Source organism: Crotalus tigris, unplaced genomic scaffold (genome assembly GCF_016545835.1).
Source record: "Crotalus tigris isolate CLP2741 ecotype Arizona unplaced genomic scaffold, ASM1654583v1 scf7180000017831.1706817, whole genome shotgun sequence".
NCBI classification, from domain to species: Eukaryota; Metazoa; Chordata; class Lepidosauria; order Squamata; family Viperidae; genus Crotalus; species Crotalus tigris.
Genome location: NW_024096660.1, coordinates 1,636,847 through 1,662,661, shown reverse-complemented (window position 1 = coordinate 1,662,661; position 25,815 = coordinate 1,636,847). Strand labels below are relative to the sequence as shown.

Below are 25,815 nucleotides of genomic sequence, written 5' to 3'. Positions count from 1 at the left end.
AATTGCAGATTGCTAAAGTTGTGGCAGATGGTTTTATTGGAAGTTATTTTCAGGATGAACAGAGACTCCATATAAGCTTCTTAGTACTTCATACAAGATTTTAACATTCTCAGTGGATTCAAAATGGAATATATTAGTTCCACTAAATCATTCATTTATAAATATTTGTTTTAATTTGCTAGCTTTATAACCCACCTTTCCTGCATGAATTGAAGGCAGCTTACATGAGGAATGATACTGAGCAGAGAAAATGAACGACTAACCTAAAGTCACCCAGTAAGTTTTCATACCTGAGAGTGGACTTGAACTGCAATTTCCTCAGCCATGTTCAACATTTTAATCCAGGATTTTGTAAATTGTAGTATGGAACCCAGTTTGGTATGCAAAATATATTTACAACTATTTCTTTAGGCAAAGCAAGAGCACTCTCAGAAGTTGTTCTTGCTTTGTCTAGGCAAGCCTATAAGTTAACTTGAGTGTGGAGGATGGCTAAGCCTATATATGCATCCATCTGTCAACTAGGGCAGTTTTAATGTTTATTTATCATTTAGTTTTATTCATGAAGGAGTGTCACACAAATTCATTTATCATGTTAAGAGATTGCAGTATTAAAAATTTAGGAACCCTTGCTTTAAATCTTTGTCTAGGTTTCGCTACAGTATCTTGGGTCACTACAGAGAGGATACTGAATTATGTCTAGTTTGTCTGGCACTGCTATTTTAGATCTGCTCAAGGGGAAAAAAAAAAGAATGGATGCAAGATCCATTTTCATTTATCACTTTCCTGATAAAATTAATGCAGAGCTACTCAAGCTAATGATATAACTCTACAGTCTTCTTCTGGAGAAACAGACAGAGTAGTGAAGTGATCAACTTGTTAGAATAGGATTGCTAGGGGAACAAAATGAAAATGAATTCCCATGTAAACCACTTGAGCTCTTGAAGGATAGGTGGGATATAAACAGAGGAGGAGAGATACTGTATATCTTTAAGCAGTTTTTAAATTTATTTAAATTCTGAGAATTCAGTCAGTTTTATGTATTCCCACCAAAACTGTTCTTTAATAAAATGGTTTACACCACATATACAATATATTATGACACAATTCCAATTTGTAAATGAGATATTATAACATCAGGCAAGGACAAATTGGGCCATAAATAGATCAAGGATTCAGCAGCCATTTTTTGTTTCTTGCTCCACTAATATAAGAGGTGCATTCATAAAGTGTTTAAAAGATGGCACAAAATGTAGCAGCCTGAGTATTGATGCAGGAGTACAACATGCATCAAAATGTTATTCAGTGCTTAAGTATTTACTCTGAATTCCTCATTTCATTTAAGCAATACAGGATATTGCTCAAAATCCAAGATCAAACAAGCAAAAATATAATCACCCAATTGGACTTTCTCCTCCTCCCATGCAGCATTCAACCTGTGCATTCAACCTTGAAATCTTTTCCTGACCATTAACTGGAAAGGCTACATGGTAACAATTTCAGAAGGAAGAAGTTAAATTTCATTTTGTTCTGCTAATGAGATTATTTTATCAAGTTAATAATTTTATTAGTTCTGGTTATAAAGATCTTTTAGAAGTTTTTCTCTCTTCAACCTTATCAGTAAAATCCATTTCCCTCTTGAGTCCAAATTCAGAAACTATTGTCAATTTGTAATTCTTTTGTCCTAGAGTTGATAAATCTCAAGCATTACTATTTTCTGACATGCTGTAAAATGAGTAATTAAAGTGAAATTGTACTGTTTTCCAACAACCTCTTAGTCCTCAACAAATGTACGGAAACCAGAATCAATAAAGATAAAAAAATACTGCAAATTTAATATGTTTAATTTACTACCCAGACTACATTACCATATGCCATTTAATTGTGAAACCACAATATGTGTTGTGATGTGATCCTGAGGATATATTTATACACCATATGTAAAAATGTGCCATTGCCCTAAGCTAGACCTCCAACCTGTGATTTTTCCACATTCACTGCATTAACAAAAACAATTACATTTCACCTGTATAATATAAATTTAGCAACAATATGACATTTCATTTGTTGATAGGATCTTCTCCTCTAAGTAAGAATTAGTAAGAATCTCAGGCCAAATTCTCAGCTGAGCCAGACTATTCAACTTCCAGTTTTTGAGTGGAACATCAGATCATAAAAAATTGCTCTATTTGGAAGTAAGCCTATTACATTTGATGTGCTTTTCTTTCAGTTCTTTTGTTTTAAAACAAGGAAGTTTATCATATAATTTCTATGTTAACCTTTACTCGGTTCTTAGCCCTTTCTCAATTTACCATGCAAAGTAGTATTCTAAGCACTCAGGATTCCAAAGCTCTAATTCTATGAATTGGATTATGTCTCTGATTGATTATTTATTTATTTATTTATTTGACTTATATACCGCTTTAAGTGCAAGCACTCTCTAAGCGGTGTACACCAGTAAGCAATGTATATATATATATATTTACATTGCCCCCAACAATCTGGGTCCTCATTTTACCTACCCCGGAAGGATGGAAGGCTGAGTCAACCTTATTATCAGAATGTTTTAACAGAATTACACATTTTAACAGAATTATTAAAAAGATTTGCAAGTATGTAAGGTGATTTTATTTTAGACAAAAAATATGCACAACTTCATCGAAAAAGCATTCTATAGAACTTTACTTCTACAGTATTGCTTTTTAAATAATTTCTGAATATAGGTCTAATCTGACCTTGGATAAAATGTCAGTTTGACTCTTATTCATTAAAACTAATAAAAGTTATCCTGAAGAACGGGTAAGTTAAGAAATGCTGCTTTCCCTTAAGAAAAACTAATTCTAGGTTGGATAGAATGATTTTTTTCTTTTTTTTAAAAAAGGCACTTACCTCCACAATCTTTTCTCTGTTCTTCGTTGGATTCATAGGAGGTTCTGTCAGAAGTATTTTACAATTTTTTGTATCGATGTTGAGTTTTTCTGGTCCAAAGGTGTAGTCCCAAAGATGTTTCATATCATCCCAGTTTCGGACAATGCCGTTCTCCATGGGATAATTGACTTCCAGCATTGATCTCAGCTCACTTGCTTCATCCCCAACCATAAGATCCTACAATTTGCATATGGATATGAATAAATTGTTATTTTCTATAAACCTTTATTGGAATATATGTTTTTTAAAAAGAACCCTCCCAAAAAATGAAATGGCTTTTCTAGTTATCCTTTATGATACCGACATTTGAGGGGGAGAAATTGATTTATATACTCAATTGAAAAACATAAAAAGGCATTAATAATGAAAAAAAATACAACTACCACTTTTTAAATAGTTATGTCCATAGACAGTTCACGGATTTGATTCATTTTCATGCAGGTAAGTTTATATCACCTGAGACTGATTTTTAAATAATGTTAACATTATATACCAACTACTGTTGAAGCCTCAGGTATATTAGGGATTCTAGATTTTGCTACCTTCAGCGTTACTTTATCATAAATATATACATAAGATCTTGAAATTCTACACAAGAAGAATAGGTGAATTTAGCAGAAAAAAATTTCCATGCATGTTTCATGTTTCTGTGCACATTACTAAATGGTAATAACGAGTGCTGCATAAGCATAGAGAACAAGTAGCAAAAGCAAATAAGGGACTGCAAATTTCACATTGATTAGAAAAAAATGGATGTTTTGTATTAGTCTACAGTAAAAAATTGATTTCTGAGAGCCATTTATTCCAAACCTGAGTTACTGTTCTCCTGCACAAAAATATGAACTTCACTTCTAAGTCTTAGTTTAAATACTTTCAAATGATTTAGGAGTCCTATCATTATCATAAAAATTACACAATACTTTGTTCTATAAAATAATGATGAAGCTCCGTTGGCTGTTTTAACAACACATGAATACAAGATTATTTTTAAGCTTTTGTCCCATCCCATCATTATCCTAATTAATATATTAAAAATAAATATATTTCATAAGGAACCATTAAATTTGACTTCAGGTTTTGAAGTTAATATTCCCCATAAATGGAAGCAGACATTAAGTAAGTTCTAACAAAAAATAAAGAACTAGTATTCAGTGACTAAACAGCACAATGATTGAATCATTGTGGTAATCCTAAAAACTAACAATATACAGAATTGTCAATTAGCTTTTAGCAATGTAGTTTTCTTAGGGCTGTAAAGCCAAATTAATTTTTTTAATAGAGCTGCAACAATTTATTTATTGTAAAAATATGAATACAGCTCTTTTCTAATTCAAGACAGTTCACCCTATAATAGATCAAAAATTGTAGTTGTAATTAAACAGCCTGTCAAAAATCATTCATGAATCCAAGCAAAATTGTTTATGTTTCAGAAATAATCTGGATTGGACTCAAAAATTTCATCATCACTATACTAGTTCTATAACACTGCTTTAAAATATTAATGTTTAACCATATACAACACTCGTTCAGTTACACCAGCTTTTAATAAATGCTTCAGACATGATTTGCTTAAAACTGAATTTCAGAAGCATGAAAAACTTTACTGAATTGTCCATTCAGTTTAAAAAAGTGTAAGTAAGAATTATGTGGGAACATAACAATACAGAACATACTTAGGGTAGATTCACACATATAAACCAAGTGCTTTTCTCATCCTGTTGTAAGAATTTCTTTCATCTTTGAAAATAAGACTTTGTAGAAAAGTACATGCGTGTCTTCTTTTGTTTTTATACAGATGCATATTTCCGTAATTATTTTAGCTTTGCTTTAAGGGACAAATCTTTGATTGCCATTGCACTAATAAATTCATTTATGAATAAATATAACTATTTCACTAATGTGAAACTTGGATATGATCCAGAGGCATGAAAATTACAATAGAAGGCTTTATGAAGAAAAAAAGGGAAGTTTCTATGTGTGAACTATCCTACTTGTTCGAATGATCCCACAGCAAGTAATGCGTGGGTATTTTCTGTATGTTTCATTTCTGTTGAGTTCAATAAGTGGTTTCTAGCATAGGTACTAAACACATACAGACCTGTAGATGTCTTGCATTTGCAGTTAACTACAAATATCTATAAGAATTGGATGTACTAGCTACCAAATCAAAATGATGAAGAAAGATTAAAATAGGAATGTATTCAAAACATAAAAATAATACAGGACAAAGGGGGAAAAAAGCACACAAAGAGAAAGAAAGAGAGAGAGAGAGAGAGAGAGAGAGAGAGAGAGAGAGAGAGAGAGAGAGAGAGAGAGAGAGAGAGAGAGAGAGAGAGAGAGAGAGAAAGGCTATAAGCCCCATGAAGCAAAAGTGTGGATGATAGCACAGGGGCGCCTCACTTACCATCTTTTTGTTATTCTACTTCAACAGGTCAAGAAAGATGAAGAAAAGGCAGAAGCAAGAGAATCAGAAGAGGCCCTGGTGAAACCTTTATCCAAATTATTTCAAGTATACATAACAGAAACAAAGCAGAAAAACAGATGCAGAGATAGGTGGAAATGCTTTGAATATAGCATACTTTAAGGTAAGTGACAGAAAGGCTACCGTTAAAAGAACCCAAACTAAAACGTAACACAAAAATAGCTCCAAGAAAAGGTTATTTCCATGCACACAGTAGCTTATGGTTTTATCAAAAATGCTCTGCAGATATCCTCCTGTATCAGCAAATTTGCTAAGAATAAACCTTCCCCCATGTTAATCTCAATGAAATTCAATCATAACCAAGTAAATCTATCTATATCCTTCCCCAGGAACTAGCAATAAATTTAACATATTCAGTATCTTGATTGCTCTAAGATTGTAAACGTGAACATATTTTGACAGACAAGCAAATAAGAAACTAGCATTTTCAGAGCTATGTATCCCCCAATTTAAGAATCCTGCTTTCCTATCATTGAGGGGAAATGTATATTTTGAATATATTAAGACTGATTTCTATATTTTAACATACGTCAATAAAAAAATCACTATCATTTCTGCCAGAAAGAAGTAGAGTTCTAATTTAGTAAAACTGGTTTATTTTAATTTAGAATAAACCAGGTTTACAAATGTTGGCAAATGTTTAGAATACAAAAAAAAAAATGAGATCTCTCATCTGGGATGCTTTCAATGGCATTGGCAGTTTCCCTGAAAGTTTTCTATCTTAATGTTTTTTAGTATCTTGCAAAAACCTGGTATGACAAAATATATGACAAGAACATCACCATACTTACAGGCTTCATGAATAAAATTTCACATTGCTCTAAAAAAAATTATATTCTGACTTAGTAAAAAATGTACCCCAATTTGCATTTATATTAGCAACAGCATTTTTTGAAATATGCTAACATATTCATAACCAATATTAGCTCTTATCCTTTTATTGATATAATTTTTTTCATTTCATTTCATTTTTCAAATTAACTTCTAGCCTCCAAGAAATACCAAAGTTTAAAAAACAAATTATATGTAAAAACATGCTTAATCTTTTTTTCTCAGACATTTCTAGCATATTGTATATATTGTATATATATCTGACTTGGGGAAAACTACTTTCAACAAAGGAAATGAATAATGTATGATATAAAATAAATCTAGACTATCCATTCTTCAGAATACATTTAAACAGACCTAATATTTTGTTAAGAATTATAGGTAGCCCTAGACTTATGATCACAATTGAGCCCAAAAGCAAGGCAATTGATAAGTGAGTTTTGCCCCATTTTACGACCTTTCTTGTCATTGTCATTAAGTGAATCACTACAATTAAGTTAGTAACACTGTTGTTAAGTGAATCTAGCTTCCCTTATTGACCTTCCTTGTCAGAAGATCACAGAAGTTGATCCTATGATCCTGGGGCACTGCAACTATCATAAATACATGCCAGTTGCCAACCAGCTGACTTTTGATCATGTGACCATGGAAAAGCTGCAATGCTTGTTAAGTGTGGAAAATGGTCATAAGCCACTTTTTTCAGTGCCATTGTAATTTTCAACAGTCACTAAACAAATGGTTGCAAGTCAAGGACTACATGTACATACGATTCAAAACAATATTCTTAGATGAACTTGTGCACTGGCTTTAGGACATTATAAACTTTTCTCTTCATAGAGTCTTTGGGCTAAAAAACAATTATTGCCAAGAAAATTGTGCAATTTGTGTAGGACTGACCTGTAAAATTCCAATATTTAACTGATCCACAAAACAGCAGGCAAAGGGAAACAATATTGGTTTGCTTTTCCTCATTGTTTCTTCAATTTTTCAGAATTATACTTTAATAATTTTGCCTTAGCTTCTCTTGAAAATCACTTAAACACTATTACAACCTTCCTGATGTAAATTTACAAAATTGTTAGTTAGATGTTAAGATTCCAAAGGATATTCTACTCACAACATAATTCCCCAGTCAAGTACAGTACACACTCATTTGCTGAGCAAGGTGCCTAATTAACATGAAGTTTCACTAATATACAAATTTCAGCACTTACAATTGCTATAAAATTTACTTAGATCGTTTTCAGGAGCGAATGTTTAATTAAAGTGAGATAAATAAGATTTTAATCTTTGCAATCTTTGTAAACTTTAACAGCCTCTTAAACATTATCTATGTTAACACTTTGTCTTAAAACAAATTTATTAAGCCTAGTGATTATTTAATCCTAAATAATAAAAACTCCATGATGTAAAAAATCCAGTTGGATTGTGCTGCTACAATTTCTTTGCTGACAATCTTTTGCTTAACTATTTTCATCATTTATTTTTGGAAATACTTATAAGAAACCTACATCTGGCAGTCCTAATCTAATCTGCTGCACTCTCAGAACCACCATGCATAGTAGTTAGAAACTGGTAAGACTTCTTTTAAAAAATACTAATTAATTGCGCTTGTAGTTTGTAAGGTAGTCAAAACATTGAACATCCTTGCTTCTCTGTGTTTGTTGGGTTTTTTTATTTCCAAATCCACTTTGCCTATTTGGGGGATGAGCAGAAATGGGAACTGTACATTACACTGTCTCTAAGATGCTATAAAGTAGCCAAAATAGGAGAAAGAACACACATTTACACCCAAAATAGCATACCAGACAGGAAGAGTACACAATCTCCTAAATAGTAAGCGAGTGGGACAAATTATTTATTACAAAAAAAAAAGTGTCACCATGTTTTCTTTTTTTTTGTTCTATCAAAAGCATAGGATTGTAATGGCTACACTATTAGGAGATAAACTGGCCAGAAACCCACCTAATTAATTAAATAGCCATTTTTAAGGTACCATCCCCAATGGCTAAGAATGGCCTTAGTATTATGCTGTTTTAGAATGCAGGAGGAATTCCAGATTTGACTGTTTATGCACTCAAGTGGCTAGGGGATATGAAGGAGGCCTCCCCCTGGGCAACAGTGTTGTCACCAGCAAATCTTTTTAACCTACAGTAGAAGCACCCTTTGATTAGCTTAGTAGGTGCTTCTGACACAAATATAGATAGACTCAAATTGCCTGTTATCGATCTCCATTAGGCACCCATGTGCTAGCTCAGGGGTAGGCAACCTTGGCTCTTTTATGACTCGTGAACTTCAACTCCCAGAATTCCTGAGCCAACATGGCTGGCTCAGGAATTCTGGAAGTTGAAGTCCACGAGTCATAAAAGAGCCAAGGTTGCCTACTCCTGTGCTAGCTGAAAGGCAGACTTTAAAAATCAAGCACTGCAGCTTCAATGTTGCAATACGTTTCACCATAGCCTCTTTTTAAACAAATAATTATTTCCCCTTCTCTCGGATTGTACGCTTGTCTTGCTCAGAGTCCTCCCACCACACCTTAACAGTCTCAGTTAGTTTTGCAATCTGAATACAGCACCTTCATATGCTTGCTGGGGAGATTTCAAGATGCTCCCCTCACATGTACATCTTGATAGTAAGACAAAACCATTTTTTAAAATATTATTTTAGGGAACAACTATGAGGAGAATGCATCCAATTAAAATGAAGCAGCTATCGGGAAGCTCTGCTGGAGGAGGAATATATTACCTACCACAAAATACATGAATTCTGTATGGTAGAGGGTCCGAACATGGAACAAAGATAACATACAAATGTTTCTCCTGGTGTTGTAGAGAAGCAAAAACAATTTTTTAGCCCAGAACAAAACCACAGCCTTATATGGAGACATGTACAGAGCACAAAAGTCAAGAGAAGCTTGGAGAAGGAAAAAAAAAAAAACCCAATCGATTGTACAGTATATTGCTTCAATCTATAAATCTATCAATCAGCTAATTTTTTGTCTCTATGGAATACTCTGTTGGTCAAGGCCAGGGGTAGGCAACCCAAAACACTCAAAGAGCCACTTGGACCAGTTTCCCACTGAAAACAAAACACCGGGAGCCGCAAAACGCTTCTGATATCTAAAATGAAGATAACACTGCATATATCCTTTTTTACCTTTATATATATATATAAAAGGTAAAAAAAAATATATGCAGTGTTATCTTCATTTTAGATGTCAAAAGGGTCTCTCTCTCTGTCTCTCTCTCTCCCTCTCTCTGTCTCTCCCTCCCTCCCTCTCTCTTTCTGCCCTTGGTCTGCCAGTCCTCTTCCCCCACTCTTTCTCCCTCTTTCCTCTCTCTTTCTCTCCCTCTCTTTTTTTCTCTCTCTCTCCCTCTCTCTGATCTTCTGCTCACCTGGCAAGCTGGCTTCAAGCTGTTCTCCAACAAGCTCAGGGTAGGTAACCTCGGCTTTTTTATGACTCATGGACTTCAACTCCCAGAATTCCTGAGTCAGTATAGCTGGGCTAGCTAGTTGTCTCCTGCCCTTCCTGCTTCCTGCAGAGACGCAGCCAAGGCAGGAGCCCCACCCAGTAAGCTTGTCGGCTCGTGGAACAGAGTGAGGCCACTCTCTTTTTTACACACACACACACACACACACACACACACACACACAGAGAGAGAGAGAGAGAGAGAGAGAGGGAGGGAGAGAGGGAGGAGAGAGAAGCACAAGTGCCTCTCTCTGTCTCTGTCTGCAAATGGCAGAGGAAGCTGGGAGCCACAAGGGAAGGCTCAAAGAGCTGCATGCGGCTCCGGAGCCGCAGGTTGCTGATCTGTGGTCAAGGCTAACAATTAGAAAGTGAGATGTTCTCTTATTGACTTGTCTCTCACAGAACAAACTGGAAGAGGCTACAGAACCTAGATTATTTATTTATTTATTTAGGCTTATCAGCCATTTCAAATTATGATCAACTCTAATTCTCTTGTAAGAGGAATTTGAGGTTTTTGCATTGCCATATCTTTCTTTAGCTTTAAAGCAGAATACATTCCATGTATTTAATTCATAGAAATGGAGTTCAGAGTATACCTTATGAAGAAAAGTGAGGGAACTAATATTGGTAAAAGATTTCATGAGGGTACATAAACAAACAATACCAGAGGATTTTTCTTCCCTTTCACTCAAGTAAAATAAAAAGGTGTTAGAAGAAACACTCAGAGAAAAAAATGCCACATCCTATTTTTTTATATCAATATGCTAATTCTTTTGCAAACTAATAACTTTGCTGAGTTATTTGATCATCACATAATGTCTCAGAAGCAATTATTCTGAGGAAGAGAAAAACACCCCAAATTACCATGCAAGGAATCAAGTTTCTTAAGTATTACCTTGATTTCAATGTTTCCCACTTTGGTAGTTGAACGAATAATTGGTCTTCCAACCAACGCAGGGAAGATATGTTCTGGAAAATTGGATCCTGCATATCCACATTTCACAAACTATAAAGGAAAAAATATCCTTCATGTTAGTTTCCAGATATGTTATTCTGTAATTTTATCAAACACTTTAAAGATCACTAGATGTATCATTTAATAACTTCTGAAAGCAATCACTTCTGCACTCATATTGTTTTATTTCACAGAAAATAGCTGAAATTATGAAAACACAGATACACATTCTAAAGGCTATACCTGGTTAAATATATCAAGCCATTATCTAAACTATAATTAAATTTCTCTAGATTTTAAATTTATCCCAGTAAAAGACACTATATATGTGATATGGAGACAAGAGTAAAAATCTGCAAATCTTGGCTATCATGAAAAAGTTAAGATATACGAAGAGGCTTAAAGACAAGCCTCCTTAATTTGCAAAATTTACACAGATTAACACACCAGATATTTTATGTCATTAACAATTCTGGCATTATCAATTATCATTGAATTTGCAAACAGTTGCAAAACAAGGTAGTCGCTCAATGAGAAATGGCTCTACTTGCTGATGCAATGTAGGAATGACTTTTTCTTTTTCTTTTTTTTCCCCTCCTTTCTTCCTTTCCCTTCTCTTCCCTTCTTTTTCTTTCTGGCTGCTGCATCCTGGTGTTGACTTATGTTATCTTGTAACTCACAAGATACCAAGTCTGTATGTACTACTCTCTAGTATAGTTTCCTCCACAAAGTATACTTGACTTTTCCTACACAAATATAGGATTTTGTATTTGTCCCAACTGAAAGTCTATGTACAGCAAGGCAGAGATAATGTTGGTGAAAAAAATGCAAGAATCTTTAGTAGGTACTGTAAAAGAGGTACAAAATAATATTTCAGCCTTGGGAAAGTGTGAGCTGAAAAAAAGGTTTAAACTAACCCTGCTTTGATTCTATGCGGCAAATAGGAGGCAGAAATAAACCCTGGCAGCTTTCTAGATTCATGATTTCAAGACTCACTCTGATATTACCTAGTTGATAATCATCTGCAAGCAAGCAGACAAGCTCAGAGAGCATCAAGAACTCCACATTTCAAGATTCGTATTTTTATTTAACATTCTTCCTTACAAAAATAGTTCTAATAGTCCTTGTGATATTTACTTCTTAACCTAGCTGTCTCAAGAGGCTGATAGTACAGAAGCCCAAGTAAATAAAATAAAGCTCATCTAGCTAGTTTCTGCCCCTTGATCCACCTTAACAACTCCTAAATTTTTATACAAGTAGTCCTTGACTTATAATCACTCAATTAGTGACATTCAAACGGCATTGAATGAAGTCACTTATGACTGTTTTTCACATGACCATTGCAGCATCTCCATGGTCATGTGATCAAAATTCGGAGGCTTGGCAATTGGCTCATATTTATGAGTGCTACAGTGTCCTAGGCTCATGTGATTACCTTTTGTGACCTTCTGACAAGCGAAGTCAATGGGGAAACCAGATTCACTTAACAGCCATGTTACTTAGTGATTCATTTAACAATTGTGGTGAGAAAGATCATAAAATGGGGCAAAACTCACTTAACTGTCCTGCTTAGCAATATAAATTTTGGGCTCAATTGTGGTTATAGCTTGAGGACTACCTGTATTGTTTTCCTAGATATCTGCTATCCTTCTCCAAGTTTATGTCATCCTCAAATGTATTTTTCACTTCTTATCCAATTGATTTATAATGCAATTGAACAGTGTGGATCCTAAAAGGGAGCCTTTCAGTATGCCACTGAACACATCAGAAAAGGCCAGTAATACATATTTTGGGAGAAATTTATTCGATCAGTTCTATATTCATTTTATGGAAAATGCAGTAGATGTCCCACCTGATCAGGATCTGAACAGGGAGAAACCAAAGTAAGATGGAGTAGCTGATTTCAGGACTATACCATCTCAGTCTATACAATATTTGACCCTTGATTGGGGTTTTGTTTCCTCAGACACAGCAGGCTGCCAATCTGAAGGTACGCCTGGACTCACATCTCCTGCTAGAGGAACAGGCAAAGGCCATGGCTAGTTGTTCTTTATTCAGCTTTGGCTGGTATATCACTTGTGACCTTACCCAATACAGAAACCACTGAAGACAGTCACCTATACCCTTGCCATATTATTAGGTCTGAGAATCATTAATCCAGAGCATCTTTTTAAGATTTATTGTTAATGTGCTGGCCTTTACCTAAATGATTACAGCATCCAGCCAGTGATCAGACACAAATAAACTGCAAGATAGTGGTAGTATAATAATAAGGTAAATGGTAGAGCATATTGACACAAGGTGACACAAGAATAAACTGTTGTTTAAATAAAGGATGAAACCTAAATAGAATGAAAAAACAATAAAATTCTTTACAAATCTTTTATAACATTTTAGAAAAAATCTGTTTTTACTTTCTTCTATAATCAGTGAGGTTTTAACAGTCTGTCTCCTTTCTTGGTAAATTATCAAGTATTAAAGGTAATACAATTACTCTGTTAAAAATAACTATAGCTAGTGTTAAACACTAACTATTAAAGAGTAATAATTCATGGTAGTTTCTCCTGAGAGAAATGATAAACTAAAATTTCTTTAGACCAGGGGTCTTCAAACATGGCCCATTATTCTGTGTTTGTGCAATATAGGCAAGTTTGATTGACACAAACTTTAAAAACATTCAAAATCAGAAATATTAAATATTAATTTCAACCTTTTAAGTTTGATTTTTTCAATTGGTACATATTTATTAATCAAATTTACTAATTTATTAAATGAAATGCATCCAGCTTTCATAAATATTTATATCAACGTTGAGTAATCCTATTTCTTTATATGCAAAGCAAAACCATAAAGTATTCACACAGTCCCAGCTTCTCTCAGTGACATTAGAATCATCTCAAATTAACAAAATCACAATAAATGTATTTGATATAAAAACAATGAAAACTTTTTTTAAACACTATGCTGATTTTTTTAAAAGAATGAAGAAAACCTTTAAATTTCCAATCTAATAGGAGGGTTTCAGCAAAAGCAAAGGACACAAGATCAGATAGCTAATATAATGGGACCAATAGAGAAAGCAACATGTGCTGCAAGAAGAATTAAAGAAACAATTCTGGTTCAATAGAAGTTCTGATTATCAGTAGCAAAAATTCATACTCTGGACATGTGACAAAACTGTATGTACTAGAAAATAGCTACTCTGCTTGGCAAGGTTGAAGGAAGTACATAAGGAAGATAAAAATCAACTCGTCGTCTGAAGTGAAGATTACTTCAATGTGCTACTTCTTTATTTGCATTTGCATATGTGTTTAAAGTCCATTTTTTTAGCATACTTTTAAAAGGGACTCTTGGGACTTTCCTTGTCTTTGGACCGTTCATTGCTTCAATAATAAGCCCTGAAAATCGCACTCAAGGAAACTTCGCTTGGGTAACTGCCCACAAAATTTGGAGGTGGGGCGAAGAAGCGTCATGCAACACTTTTTTTCTTTTCCCCAAGCCAAGTCCTAGCAATGCAGGACTCTGTTGCGACTTCCGGTGCATAACCAAAAAAAAAAAAAAAAAAAAAAAACCCAGCCATTTGAATGAACGAGAAAGATTAAACCATACTCCACATACAGGAAATCGTTCTGCTCGGGGTTGAGTAGCAGGAAGGAAAGGCGCAACGGCGAAGTTAGAGGCAGAGCTAACTGGCTGAAACGTGTAATAGATTAATAACCGGCTGACGGCAAAATCATAGAAAAGGAGGGAGAGCGAATGAATCGCCCTCCAGCCTTCCCGTCCCTGGGCTGGCCAGAGGGAACAGGACGAAACCGAAGGCGCCCCCGCATCTTCTGGGCTGCAGGACGGGAATGAGAAGCCGGGAGTCCCGAGCCTTTTGGAGGGAAACGTCTTTTCTACGGAAAGGAAGCGGGTTTTCCTGCCAGCGCCCTAAAAGAGCCGCAGCTTCCTTGAGAAGGCGCAGCCCAACTTCCCTCCGGCCAGAAGGGTATATTTTGTTTGTTGCAGCTGCTGCTGCAGCCAGGCCCACGAGGGTCTCCCCACCCACCTTCTACCCAAACCGGCCATCCCTGAAAAGCCCAGCCCTCTTTCCTCACCCCGGTGCCGTTGTCGCAGACGACTACTTTCCTGCCGAGCGCGTCCATCTTCCGTCCTCCGCCGCTGACCGAGAGAATGACTGAACTGAATGACAGCGAATGCCCCGTCCCCGCCCGCAGCTCCACCAGGCCTTTGCTAGTTCTCGCAGCCCGGAAGGGAAGCAAAAGGAAACAGGCGCCGACCACGCCCGGCCATGACCCGCCTCCGCCATTCATCCGAGAAGCGCCGGCAGGCGCCGCCGCCGCCGACCGCCCTCCCATTTCCTTTGCCATGACTGACGGGCTCGGTAACGTCCAATCAGAAATGCTGATTTCCCCGGGCGTCCATATTTGTGCCGATCGTTCCCCTGCCGGGGCGTCTTCTTGCAGTTGCTTCCGCATTCAATTCGGCTGTTGCCAGAGCAGTGGCGCTGGAACCTGAGCCTTTTCCTAAAGCAGTCGCTGCTTTAGGGAACAGTAGCGGTTGACGATTTGCGGGAAATTATGGTAGAGCTCGAGATTAAAACTAGTTGCTATTGTTATATACACAGGGTGAAGTCACAGCTGCCAGTTCTTTAGCTGTTGTTTACCTTCACTGGCATAAAGTTCTTCCCAAGAACCTAGGATGTCGTGATGTATTCGCCTACTACAGAATATGTGCGGATCCAAGTAGGGTGGTCAAGGGGTCCAAATCTAACGTCGTACAGATGTTCCAAGGAGCATTGGCTGATTTTTAGTGTTTGGACAGGAAGGTAGTTTTGATTAGTGCTTAAAACTATATCCAAAAGAATCCTGACAATCAGCTGATTGTTGACTATTCAACACAGAACATTTTTGCCAAACCAGAATGGATGTGAGCAATCTTTTCACATGGATTAGATATAGCAGATGTCTGCTATGCTCATATTTATAAAGTTCAGCTTGCATTATCTGCCACATATCAGTAGTATCTCAGGGTGATTAAGATCTCTGAGGCAAGAATCAGGTTAGACACCTGACCTGCATCAAGAAGCTAGTTTGAAAGAACAGACTATTCCATTCCCCATGATCCTAGAAAATAGTGAAGAGCCGGACTCTGCTCAAAGCAGCCATTTTTAAATTTTATTTTAGTCCATTTATAGCCTTCAACTTATAAATCACTCTGGGTATCTTAACACTAAAAGTGGCCAAAAAGTATACAGAGTAAATAATAGAAAAAAGATGCAAAAACACATATAAACCTTTGCTGGGGTCAAAATTCACATGTATTAATATATATATATATATATATATATATATATATATATATATATGGCTCATGGTGCATCCAGTCCCAACATGTGATAAAAGAAACAGGTCTTCAGAACTTTTCTAAAGGCCAGTGGGTGCAGAGTAATCCTGATCTCCAAGATAATAATATTCTGTAGAGCAGGCAGAGTTACTGAAAAGGCACACTGCCAGATGGCACTATGTGATAAGTGGTACTAGAGTTAACCAACAATGCAATCTTGTTGGAAAGCCAGAGAAAATTGGAGATAGCTGGTCCTTCAGATGGCTTGGCCTTTTGAAAGGCTTTGTAAATGAAAAATCCATGTTTTAAATTTTACTTGAGAGCCTACTGAGGCAAAAGTGGGGTTACATGTGCATGTCAAGATGTGCTTAAAATAAATGTAAAACAACTCCTGGGACAAGAGTTGTTTCCTATATAATTCCAAGGACCACCCTATTGTGGTTCAAACAATCATTAGATGGCAGAAAGAGATGGAAAATTGATTTTTGTAGCTCAGATGTTAGTTGTAATTCTAAATCTAATACCTAGTTCTATCATTACATTATAGAAAAAACATGACTTGGATTTATACCTATAAATAAAGTACATAGTTTCAGTATTTAGTAAACAATGTTCTTGAGTTCCTTGTCTGGCTTTGTTTTCATCATTTTGGGATTTTTTTTCCTATATTAATTCCCATCTCAATTGAGCAATTATCTTAGCTGGTCATAAAATGGTACTCAACCTCTGTAATTTGAAAACTAGGTTTTTAGAATGATTTCCTATTTCAGGGACCAGTTTATCAGTAGACTTTTTTTTTTCAAAAATTCAGCAGGGATCTCGGCTATTATCTCCTACAAGGAATCAAGTTTGATGTCAAGAAATGTTTCAGATAATAGTTAGCTTGAACTAAATGTACTATAGTTTATTAATTGTATATATATTAACATCAATACATTGATGGCCCAAGAATTAATTGTTTCTTAGAAAAGATAAGTGCAACACATACAAGTAGTTGTCATCTTATGACCACAATTGAGTCTTTAAATTAAAACAGCTAGACAGTTTTTCTTTCATTGTCCAAAATATCTTTATAGGTCACAACTTTCTCGTAAATGCTTCCATTGTTGAAAGTCATCCAGGTATTTTAATATAAATGTTCGCTTTTATTTTTTCCCATTTTAAGAAAAGAGCATTTCTTATATAATGATTTTGAAAATATCTATGTATTTTATTCTTCCCATACCACAGAAAGGCATGCCATCCCAGTTGCAGGTCATCCCCCTCTAGGTATAGTAATCGTTTGTCTCTAAGCATTGTCCACTCTTTTATCCATGTTAATATAGATGATTGGTAATATAACGTCCAGTCTGGTAGTCCAAGTCCTCCATTTTCTTTTGCTTCTTATAACATTTTCAGTCTAATTCTGGCTTTTTTTCCTTGCCAAATAAATTTCAATATTATTGTATTAAGTTCATCAAAAAAGGTTTTTCCCAATCTTATAGGTATTGTTTGAAATAAAAAAAGTATTTTGGTAAAATGTTCATATTGCTATTCTCCCCAGCATTGAAAGTTGTAGATTTTTTCACTCTTCCAGATCTAGTTTTATTTGTTTTAATAATCTTATATAGTTGCAGTGCTTTTTTTGAAAAAAAAAAAAAAAAGTGCTGGAACTCACGTTATACAACCCGCCTTGCCTAGCACCCTACAAGGTTCCATCCAAAAAAGGTGCCAGAAATCTGTTCTGGGCATTCTGTGACAAAAAAAAGACCTGCATAGTTGTCTTCTTTAATTGTTGCACATCTTGCTGTTAGATAGATTCCCAAATATTTAACTTTTTTAACTATTTGGAGATTTGTTTTTTTGCTAGTTTTTTTTGTTTTTGTGTAAGATTTTTAGTTAACACTTTAGTATTTTCTCTATTTATTTTCAACCCTGCCATTTCTCCAAATTCTTCTGTTTTCTCCATAAGCTTAACGCTTGTTTCAAGCAGTTCTTCTAATATAAAAACCAAGTCATCTGCAAATGCTTGTAGTTTATATTTTTCGTCTTTTATTTCTAGTCCTTTAATTTCTATATCTTGCCTGATATTTCTATTCAATACTTCCAATGTTGATATAAATAGTAAGGGGGATAGTGGGCAGCCCTGTTTTGTGTCTTTTTTAATAAAATTTTCTGTAAAATCTCCATTTACAATTACTTTAGCTATTTGTTTATTATAAATTGTTTTGATTATGTTTATAAATTTTTTTCCAAAGTCCATTTCTTCTAGTTGCTAGAACATGAATTGCCAATTTACATTATCAAACGCCTTCTGTGCATCTAGAAATATTAATGCCATCTGTTTCCCTGGGTGGGTTTCATAGTACTCCAAAACATCTAGAATCATTCTTAAGTTATTTTTTTATTTGTCTTTTAGGTAAAAAAAAACCATTTTGGTCTGTATGTATAAATTCAGTCAGAAATTTCTTTAATCTTTCTGCTATTATTGAGGCAAAAATTTTATAATCTATGTTTAATAATGATATCGGCCCATATTTTTTTATTTGTGACAAGTCAGAATCTTCTTTAGGTATTAAAGTAATACTAGCTTCTGTCCACATATTTGGTATTTTAGCCTCCAAAAGTATTTCATTACATGGTTCTTTCATTATTAGGCTTAATATATCTTGCAAGGATTTTTAAAGTTCTGCAGGTAGTCCAACTGGGCCCAGGGTCTTGTCATTTTTTGCCTTTTTATGGCTTCTGTTATCTCCATCACTAATATTTTTCCATTTAATAGGTTTTGAATATTCTCTGGAATTTTTGGTAGATCTGCTTTTTTAAAGTACTGCTGTATTTTTTCTTTTGAAGTTTCCTCTGTCTCATAAAAATCTTTGATTTTTTATTGTATTATTATGAAACGGTAATTCACCTTTTGAATCTTGCAACTTGTTTATCAATTTTTCTTTTTCTTTTTTCAGTTTATGTGCTAACCATCTTCCCAGTTTGTTAGCATTTTCAAAGAAGTTCTGTTTAGCCCTTTTAATTTGTTAAGCCATTGTTTCCGCCTCTACAAGGTTTAATTTATGTTTTAATATTTCCATTTGCTTTTTAAGTATTTTCTTTTGTGGGTCTATTTGTAATTCTAATTCTAATTTCCTAAATTCTTCCTTCAGCTTTAACTGTTGTTGTTTTCTTTGTTCTTTTTAGCAGTATAAGTTATAGCCAGCCCTCTAAAATATGCTTTAGCTGTATCCCACATATTTAAAAGTGATATCCTTTCTTAACTTTTTTGACAAAGTCCATTTCCTTTGTCGTTAGTTGTATAAATTCTTTTTCTTTCAATATAGATTTGTTCAGGGACCATCTTAATTTTTTCTTGGTTCCTCTCCAAGTCATCTTTATTGGATTATGATCTGCCCATCTCTTTCAATTATATCTAGGTTTTAATCTTCTAGTCAATCTTATTTGTCTCTGTTCTCTTGGTCTTACCCCTTCTTCTGTATATGTATTTTTAGTTTCTCCTTCTTCTCTAGTCTGCTGTTTCCAGTACTGCCCAGTCCACTGTCTAGACTTTTTTTGTCTTTTCTTATTGACAGTTGGCTTGTTATATGGCAGGTGTCTGTCTTTTTGGATTCTAAACTCCCAGAACACTTTAGCTTCTTCATTTTCTATTTTATAGTCCCACCAGTTCTTGCTTGCAGGCAAATGGTATTTCTTGTGGATCTTGCAATGCACCCCTGGGGCTACTTTGTCGTGCAGTTCTTTGTAGTAGGTTTGTGTGACCTTCTTTGGCTGGGCTGTTTACTGTTAGCTTGTTTGGCAGTTCCTTGACTGGAACATTGTTTACTCGATTGTTGGTTTGATGTTAATCTTGTTCATGTGAATGTTGATTGTTGGTAGGGAAGTATTTTGATCATTTTGTTGTCTTCTTGGATTCTTAATTGAATTCTCAGAAAAAAAAAACTGGAAAAAATCAGAGAAAATTTTTCTTTCTTTCTTTCTTTCTTTCTTTCTTTCTTTCTTTCTTTCTTTCTTTCTTTCTTTTTGCATAACTCCTATGTAAATCTGCTATGAAACAACAGCCTGTCATTATGATTATTTCACTTTTGGCATCTCATCTTTGTCTATGTTGGTCAAATGTTTGTGAATAGGTGTATCTGGGAGCTCATCTCTTCTTCCTCCTCCATTGCCTCCATCTCCCATTCCCTCAGCCACTCTATTAAAATTGCGGTGTCAGGGGTCAGCTGGGCAAACCCTGTGGAAAAAATAATAAAATAACTTGTACTCGTGAACTTGTTAAATTTCTCATAAAGCCAATCACTTTCATTTTAAAAATGAAAATGAAAATTAATTAAAATAATTAAAATAATACTCACTCTCTTCAACTTTTTGGAGTTTCTTTTTAATCTCGTTGTTTTCCTCTACAATACATGCTAAATTGCTGGCAAGCGCTTTATTTTCTTCTTCCAATTAAGACATAAAAATTACCAGAAGCATACATCAGTCATAGAATAGAAATAAGCAGACCAAAAGAGAAGCTTAAGACAGGCTTGTAAGGGAAATGACTGACTCAGCCGTTATTCTGGCATTCTTTTCCGCCAGCTCCTCCTGATGCCTTGCTTTTATTTCATGGAGGTGCTCCCTCTGCTTTCTTCGTTGCTCTTGGTATTTCCAGAGACACACCTGCCAAAAGAAGACATTTTGAACCCTTTGAACAGAGGAAGCAAATTTACTAAGCAAATCATAGTGTGGCACTGTCTCAAGACTCAGTTGCTGTTAAAGAAAAAAACTACAAGACCCAGAAAGCTGTCCTGTCTTCCCTCAATCCTTCTCACTAACCACTGTTAACCATTGTTAAGCAACAACAAACCTCATGACATCACCTGAATTTTTGCCTCCAGCCAGGTGCAGGGACAGCTGAAGTTGCCTTTAGCTGCTCTGCTGTTAAAGTGATGTTATAATGGCCCTTTTGTTCCAATTTAAACCTTGCTGTATGAACAATTGACACTGCCTGCAAGAAAGTGTTGATGACAACATGGTCAGAGGCTAGGATCCTCCCATCTCTAGTTTAGAGTAAGGTGACTCTGAGCCTCCTGACTTAATTAGGAATTAGGGATTTGAGGGCTCTAGCCAGCCCCACAACTGTGCTTTTCTCTGCACCCCAAACAAAGCCACAGAGCCATGTTTTCCAGCCTTTCTGGAAGACTGTCCTGTGGATGCATTTAAACCAAAGATATTAACACAGTTCATGAAGGAAGTGCCTGAAAGAAGATGTGCAAATATTTTTAAAATATTTTGGTTCAAAAGTTATTCTAAAAAATATTCTAAAATGTTTTTTGCTTGTTCCTAGATTCTTTTGATTCCTGTTTTACTTCATCATTATCATTACTTATATCATGTTATCTGTCATATTACGTCTTTGAATTCTAAATCCTACGGTCAGACATGCAAGTTGACAAGTAAATAAATAAAACCAAAGATCTCTTACCTCAAACTCCATTATAAATGAAATGTGCGAAACTAAGCTAAACTAAACTAATCCTAAGTAAACTAACTCAACAAATATATGAAATATGATAAAGAAATAAACAAATAAACAGTATATGTAAATAAGTATATTAAGTAAAACGAATAAACAAATACTGTAAAATAAAACAAACCTAAGCTACGTAAATACAGATAAATAAAAGCACAAGAAAATATAAGCAACCAAATCAAAGCAAATGAATCTAACTAAGCACCCACATGAGATAAAACTCTTGAGTGAATAGCCACCAAAAAGTTTTATTTACCTCTCCTTTGTGAGCTCAGAGGATGAGCTAACAAGAAAAATACACACAGCTGAGAGTGAAAAAGGGCTGCAGTGGTGCATGAGCAGACCTGGAGAGATTTCTTGGCAGAGTAAATTACAATAGGATCTCACTTTAAAGAGCTTCCATGCATTGTTTCTTGTCCAGCTCTTAGGTGCTTTTGAGAATAAGTCAACCCCTCATCTGTATGGTTGCCCCTCAGTTACTGGAGGACAGCTGTCATGTCACCCCTAATCTTTCTCTTTGATAGGCTAGACATAGCTAGTTCCCTTAACCAATGCTTGTACAATTTAGCCTCCAGACCTCTTATCATCTTAGTTGCTCTTCTCTGCATTCTTTCTAGACTCTCAGCATCTTTTTTGTATTGTGGCAATTTTCCAAAAAGCCCTTAAGAAGACCAGGTCCGAGTGTGATGGAAAGTGCTCCTGAAGGAGCAGTGGGGGAGAGTTTGGACAACACAGGAGTTCTTCCAGAAAGAGACCTGGATGAAGAGATTGTGCAGACCCGAGCTGGAAGGGGGAGCAGGAAAGAAATTCAGTGTAGCTTGAATTGACACAAGATTCTTTCGAGTATATCTAGTAAGTTAGAAGGTTATCGCTTGAATTTGGCAAGATTCTGTCAATTAGGTTTAAGCAAATAAAGGATTGAACTTAATTGGATTCCGCTGTGCCATTCCCGATCTTGGGCCTGACATTTCCTTCAACTATGGGATTTCTAGTTTTTTTAGGATATCTATTATTATGTTCTTTTATATTTGTATTTGCTATTTTTCTCTCCCTAGTTTCCTTCTTTTTACATAAAACTATCTTGCTTTTTAAACCATTCAAATGATTATTATCCCATGTCTCAAATTTCTTCAAAACTTTAACAAGCCTTTTTTTTAGATCCAGCAGGGAAAATTATTCTGATTACTCTCTTGAATTGGCATTTATATTTCCTTTGTAATTTTTAGATCCTCATCTTTTTTTATATCTAGTGATAAATTTGTGTTCACATTGTTCTCCATAATCATATCTGGTAAGTTTTGTTCCAAATATTTTTCTGTATCAGCTTCTTCTAGTAAAACAGTTCCTTCTTGGAATAGAGTGTTCATAAAAGCACACAACATAACTGACACTGTTGATTCTAAGTCCTATTGCTGTTCCTCAATATTGGTGAATTTTAATAGTATCTATTCTTTGTAATGGTAAAGTTAGATCAGAGTGAAGCCTTGAGGCTGTATCTCCCAAAGGAAAAGAAAGCTTTCCCTCCATTTTTTTTCCTGAGGAGTTTATTGGAAGGATACTTTGAATAAACATAAACTGAGGACTAACTTAACTAGAAAGAATCCGTGTTTGAACAGAATGAAATCTCTGCCCAGCAAATTATCTTTTCTAGTGATCATGATGGATGAGCTTAAGGAACTATATCAGTGGTGGCGAACCTATGGCACGGGTGCCAGAGGCGGCACTCAGAGCCCTCTCTGTGGGCACGCGCGCCGTCGCCCCAGTCCTAGGCCTTCAGCTGGGTTTTATAAAACCTTTTCGCTTTAGGCCTCCGCAGTCATGTGCAAAAAAAAAAAAGGTTCAATTAATCAGTCAATTTCAATTTCTTGCGGGGGAAAAAAAAGATCTTGCAAAGTTTGAATTGATTGATTGAACTTTTTAGTTCCACCCAGTCTGCCATTACCACTGCAGCCACGGCCACCCAATGGCCCACACCCACCCACTTGGCCACACCCACCAAATGGGCCACACCCACCCGGCACCCAACGATGCATAAGTGGGTTTTGGGTTGCAGTTTGGGCCCTCAGTCTCTAAAAGGTTCGCCATCACTAAACTATATGATTAAAACACTGTCTAATGAAGTACATACAGTTGGTCTGAATATACAGGTACATGGAAAAGCAAGAGTATGTTGGAGGGGATTAAATGATGTGCCAGAAACTCAGATAAAATCAAAGTATGGCTGATGGATAAGTACCAAGAATCAGGACATGAACTTCTATGATCAAGAACTATCCAAGAACAGTTAGACCTCTCCTCAAATTATGTTTTGTATTGTATTTCATGATAAGATTGAATTATACTAGCTGTTCAGAGTCCAATACTTTTAAGGTACAGAATAAGAGATCAAGAATTATGTGGATCTAATCTGGAGAACTAAGTGAAGTACGTAAGAGTGTGGTGAAGAAGTCCTCCATTATGTAGCTTGCTATTTTATTGCCGTTTGCTTGCTATTTTGCTTACTGTTTTTTCCCACATTGGGAAATCTTTCTGGAATCAAGGAGCTACAAGATAGCTTTTGGTAACTATCTGATTATTAATGTAGTTGACCTCTCTGTTAAATTGTGATCAGTTTAAAGCAATTAATGTTGGAACAAAAAGGGAAGATCTTATCTTTCTCACAAGTTGGGTGGGAAAAGGAAACAGAAGTTGGCACAAGTCCTCTGCAATAGTGTTTACATTACAGTATAGTTTTAAATACCCTCTAAATTTTGTTGTTTTCTAAATATAGTTACTCTAGGCAACCTTTCACTTAACTTTAATCTAGAAAATATAACAAGCAGGTAATATCTAATTGGATCAAAGACACTATTTAATGCAGTTTCTACTAATACATTGTTTCTTGTATTGATAGCACATGATAGCACAGAAGCAGCATCTGAGGTAAACATATATTAAATTTATAATAAAGCTGGTATTAAGCGCCTGGGTTTCCTTGATAAACAGGTGGCTTACATATTTAGAATGTATATTAAATCCTTAATATCATCCAAAGTTTTCACAAAACATATTTCCCCATTTTGCTTATTTTGGAAATGTCTTAGGAAAATAATACTCAGAGGATGTTTTTACTTTATCCTCTAATGCAGGGGTCCCCAACCCCCTATCCGTAGACCGGTACCAGGCCATGACATGCCAGCAACCGGTCTGCACAAACAAGCAAAGCCCCATCTGTGGGATGCACGCAACACACAAAACTACACCCCCTCCGGTCCATGGAAAAACCTTTCTCCACGGAACTGGTCCAGGCCCAGACTGGACTTCTGGATGTGGCATCCACACAGAGAACTGGTTGTTCCCATATTTGAATCCTACCACTGCAAACGTATCATTTGTATATACATATTAAAAGCACGTTTGTTTCAATATGGTACTTGAAACATGTTTCAGCAAAAAGAAATTATAGAGGACTACATTATATATTGCAAATAATGTTATAATCTATTAGTACACAAGGCACAGAATAAACTAGCTAATGGTACTTCATCAGGTAATTTCATATTTAAACTGTTTTAGGGAATGTTTGTAGGTAGACCTTTGTAAATTTTTGACATGTTGGCATGGCATTGGATAACGGAATCTCAGCATCAATTATTTAAAAGCAAACAGCAGGGTACTATTAATCTGTAAGGGTTTACTTGGCGTTAAAGTTTCCGTTTTATAATCCATTTTAAATTGCGAAATAAGGCCTCTAACCTCCCTACAGAGTGCTTATCAGTCCACACCTGGCACAGACTCATATAAAAAAATCTACTGGCAGTATCTGCATAATATTTATAGATTAATACTTTCCCTTTACCACGACGTTGGACTCGAAACTTTATCCACGGAGCATTTTTTTTAAAAAAATCTATATTCTAATTGCTACATCTAACCTCCGTTCAAATTCCAATTCCACGCGATCGCTCCGCCCACAAAATAGCTGGCGTCGCTTTTCCCTCCCTTCGCCGCTGCCCCGCTTTCTCCCTATCCTGTCTGGAGAAATCAACGGCTCGCCCAAGCTGCCACGTTTCCCTGCTGACGTTGCCCGGCCGGCTGAACCTGTCAGCCAATCGGTTACCAAAATATCAAAGTTGAGTCAACCGGGAAACACGAAAAAAAAGAGCTTTGATTACGCACGCGTCAATCTGCCCGTAGGTTTGCTGGGAAACCGAGTTGTTTTGTGGACTCAGCGCCAAAGCAACCCGAAAGCTGTCGCGGGACTTGGGAACTCAATTCCCCAGCATCCCTTGCCAAGGATCCCGCCGCCTTCTCACCATCATGTAAGA

The 25,815-nt window shown here is 35.8% G+C and overlaps 1 protein-coding gene and 1 long non-coding RNA gene across 2 annotated transcripts in view; both read right to left on the bottom strand.

Moving 5' to 3' along the window:
- ACTR2 (actin related protein 2) overlaps positions 1-14,950 on the bottom strand; it is a 30,297-nt gene extending 15,347 nt beyond the window's left edge. The window contains exons 1-3 of the mRNA XM_039343048.1: positions 14,760-14,950; positions 10,603-10,713; positions 2,887-3,102 (exon numbers count right to left, since the gene is read on the bottom strand). Of these exons, the coding sequence (XP_039198982.1) occupies positions 2,887-3,102; positions 10,603-10,713; positions 14,760-14,807 (375 nt within the window). The 5' untranslated portion in view covers positions 14,808-14,950. The remainder of the gene's footprint in view (positions 1-2,886; positions 3,103-10,602; positions 10,714-14,759) is intronic.
- A 3,991-nt stretch (positions 14,951-18,941) lies between these two features.
- On the bottom strand, positions 18,942-25,718 carry LOC120307852. Its single transcript, XR_005556670.1, has 3 exons — positions 25,423-25,718; positions 20,349-20,655; positions 18,942-20,227 (listed from the first exon to the last, which is right to left on the bottom strand). It is a non-coding gene; the product is annotated as an uncharacterized LOC120307852 (long non-coding RNA).
- Positions 25,719-25,815: the final 97 nt, after the last annotated feature.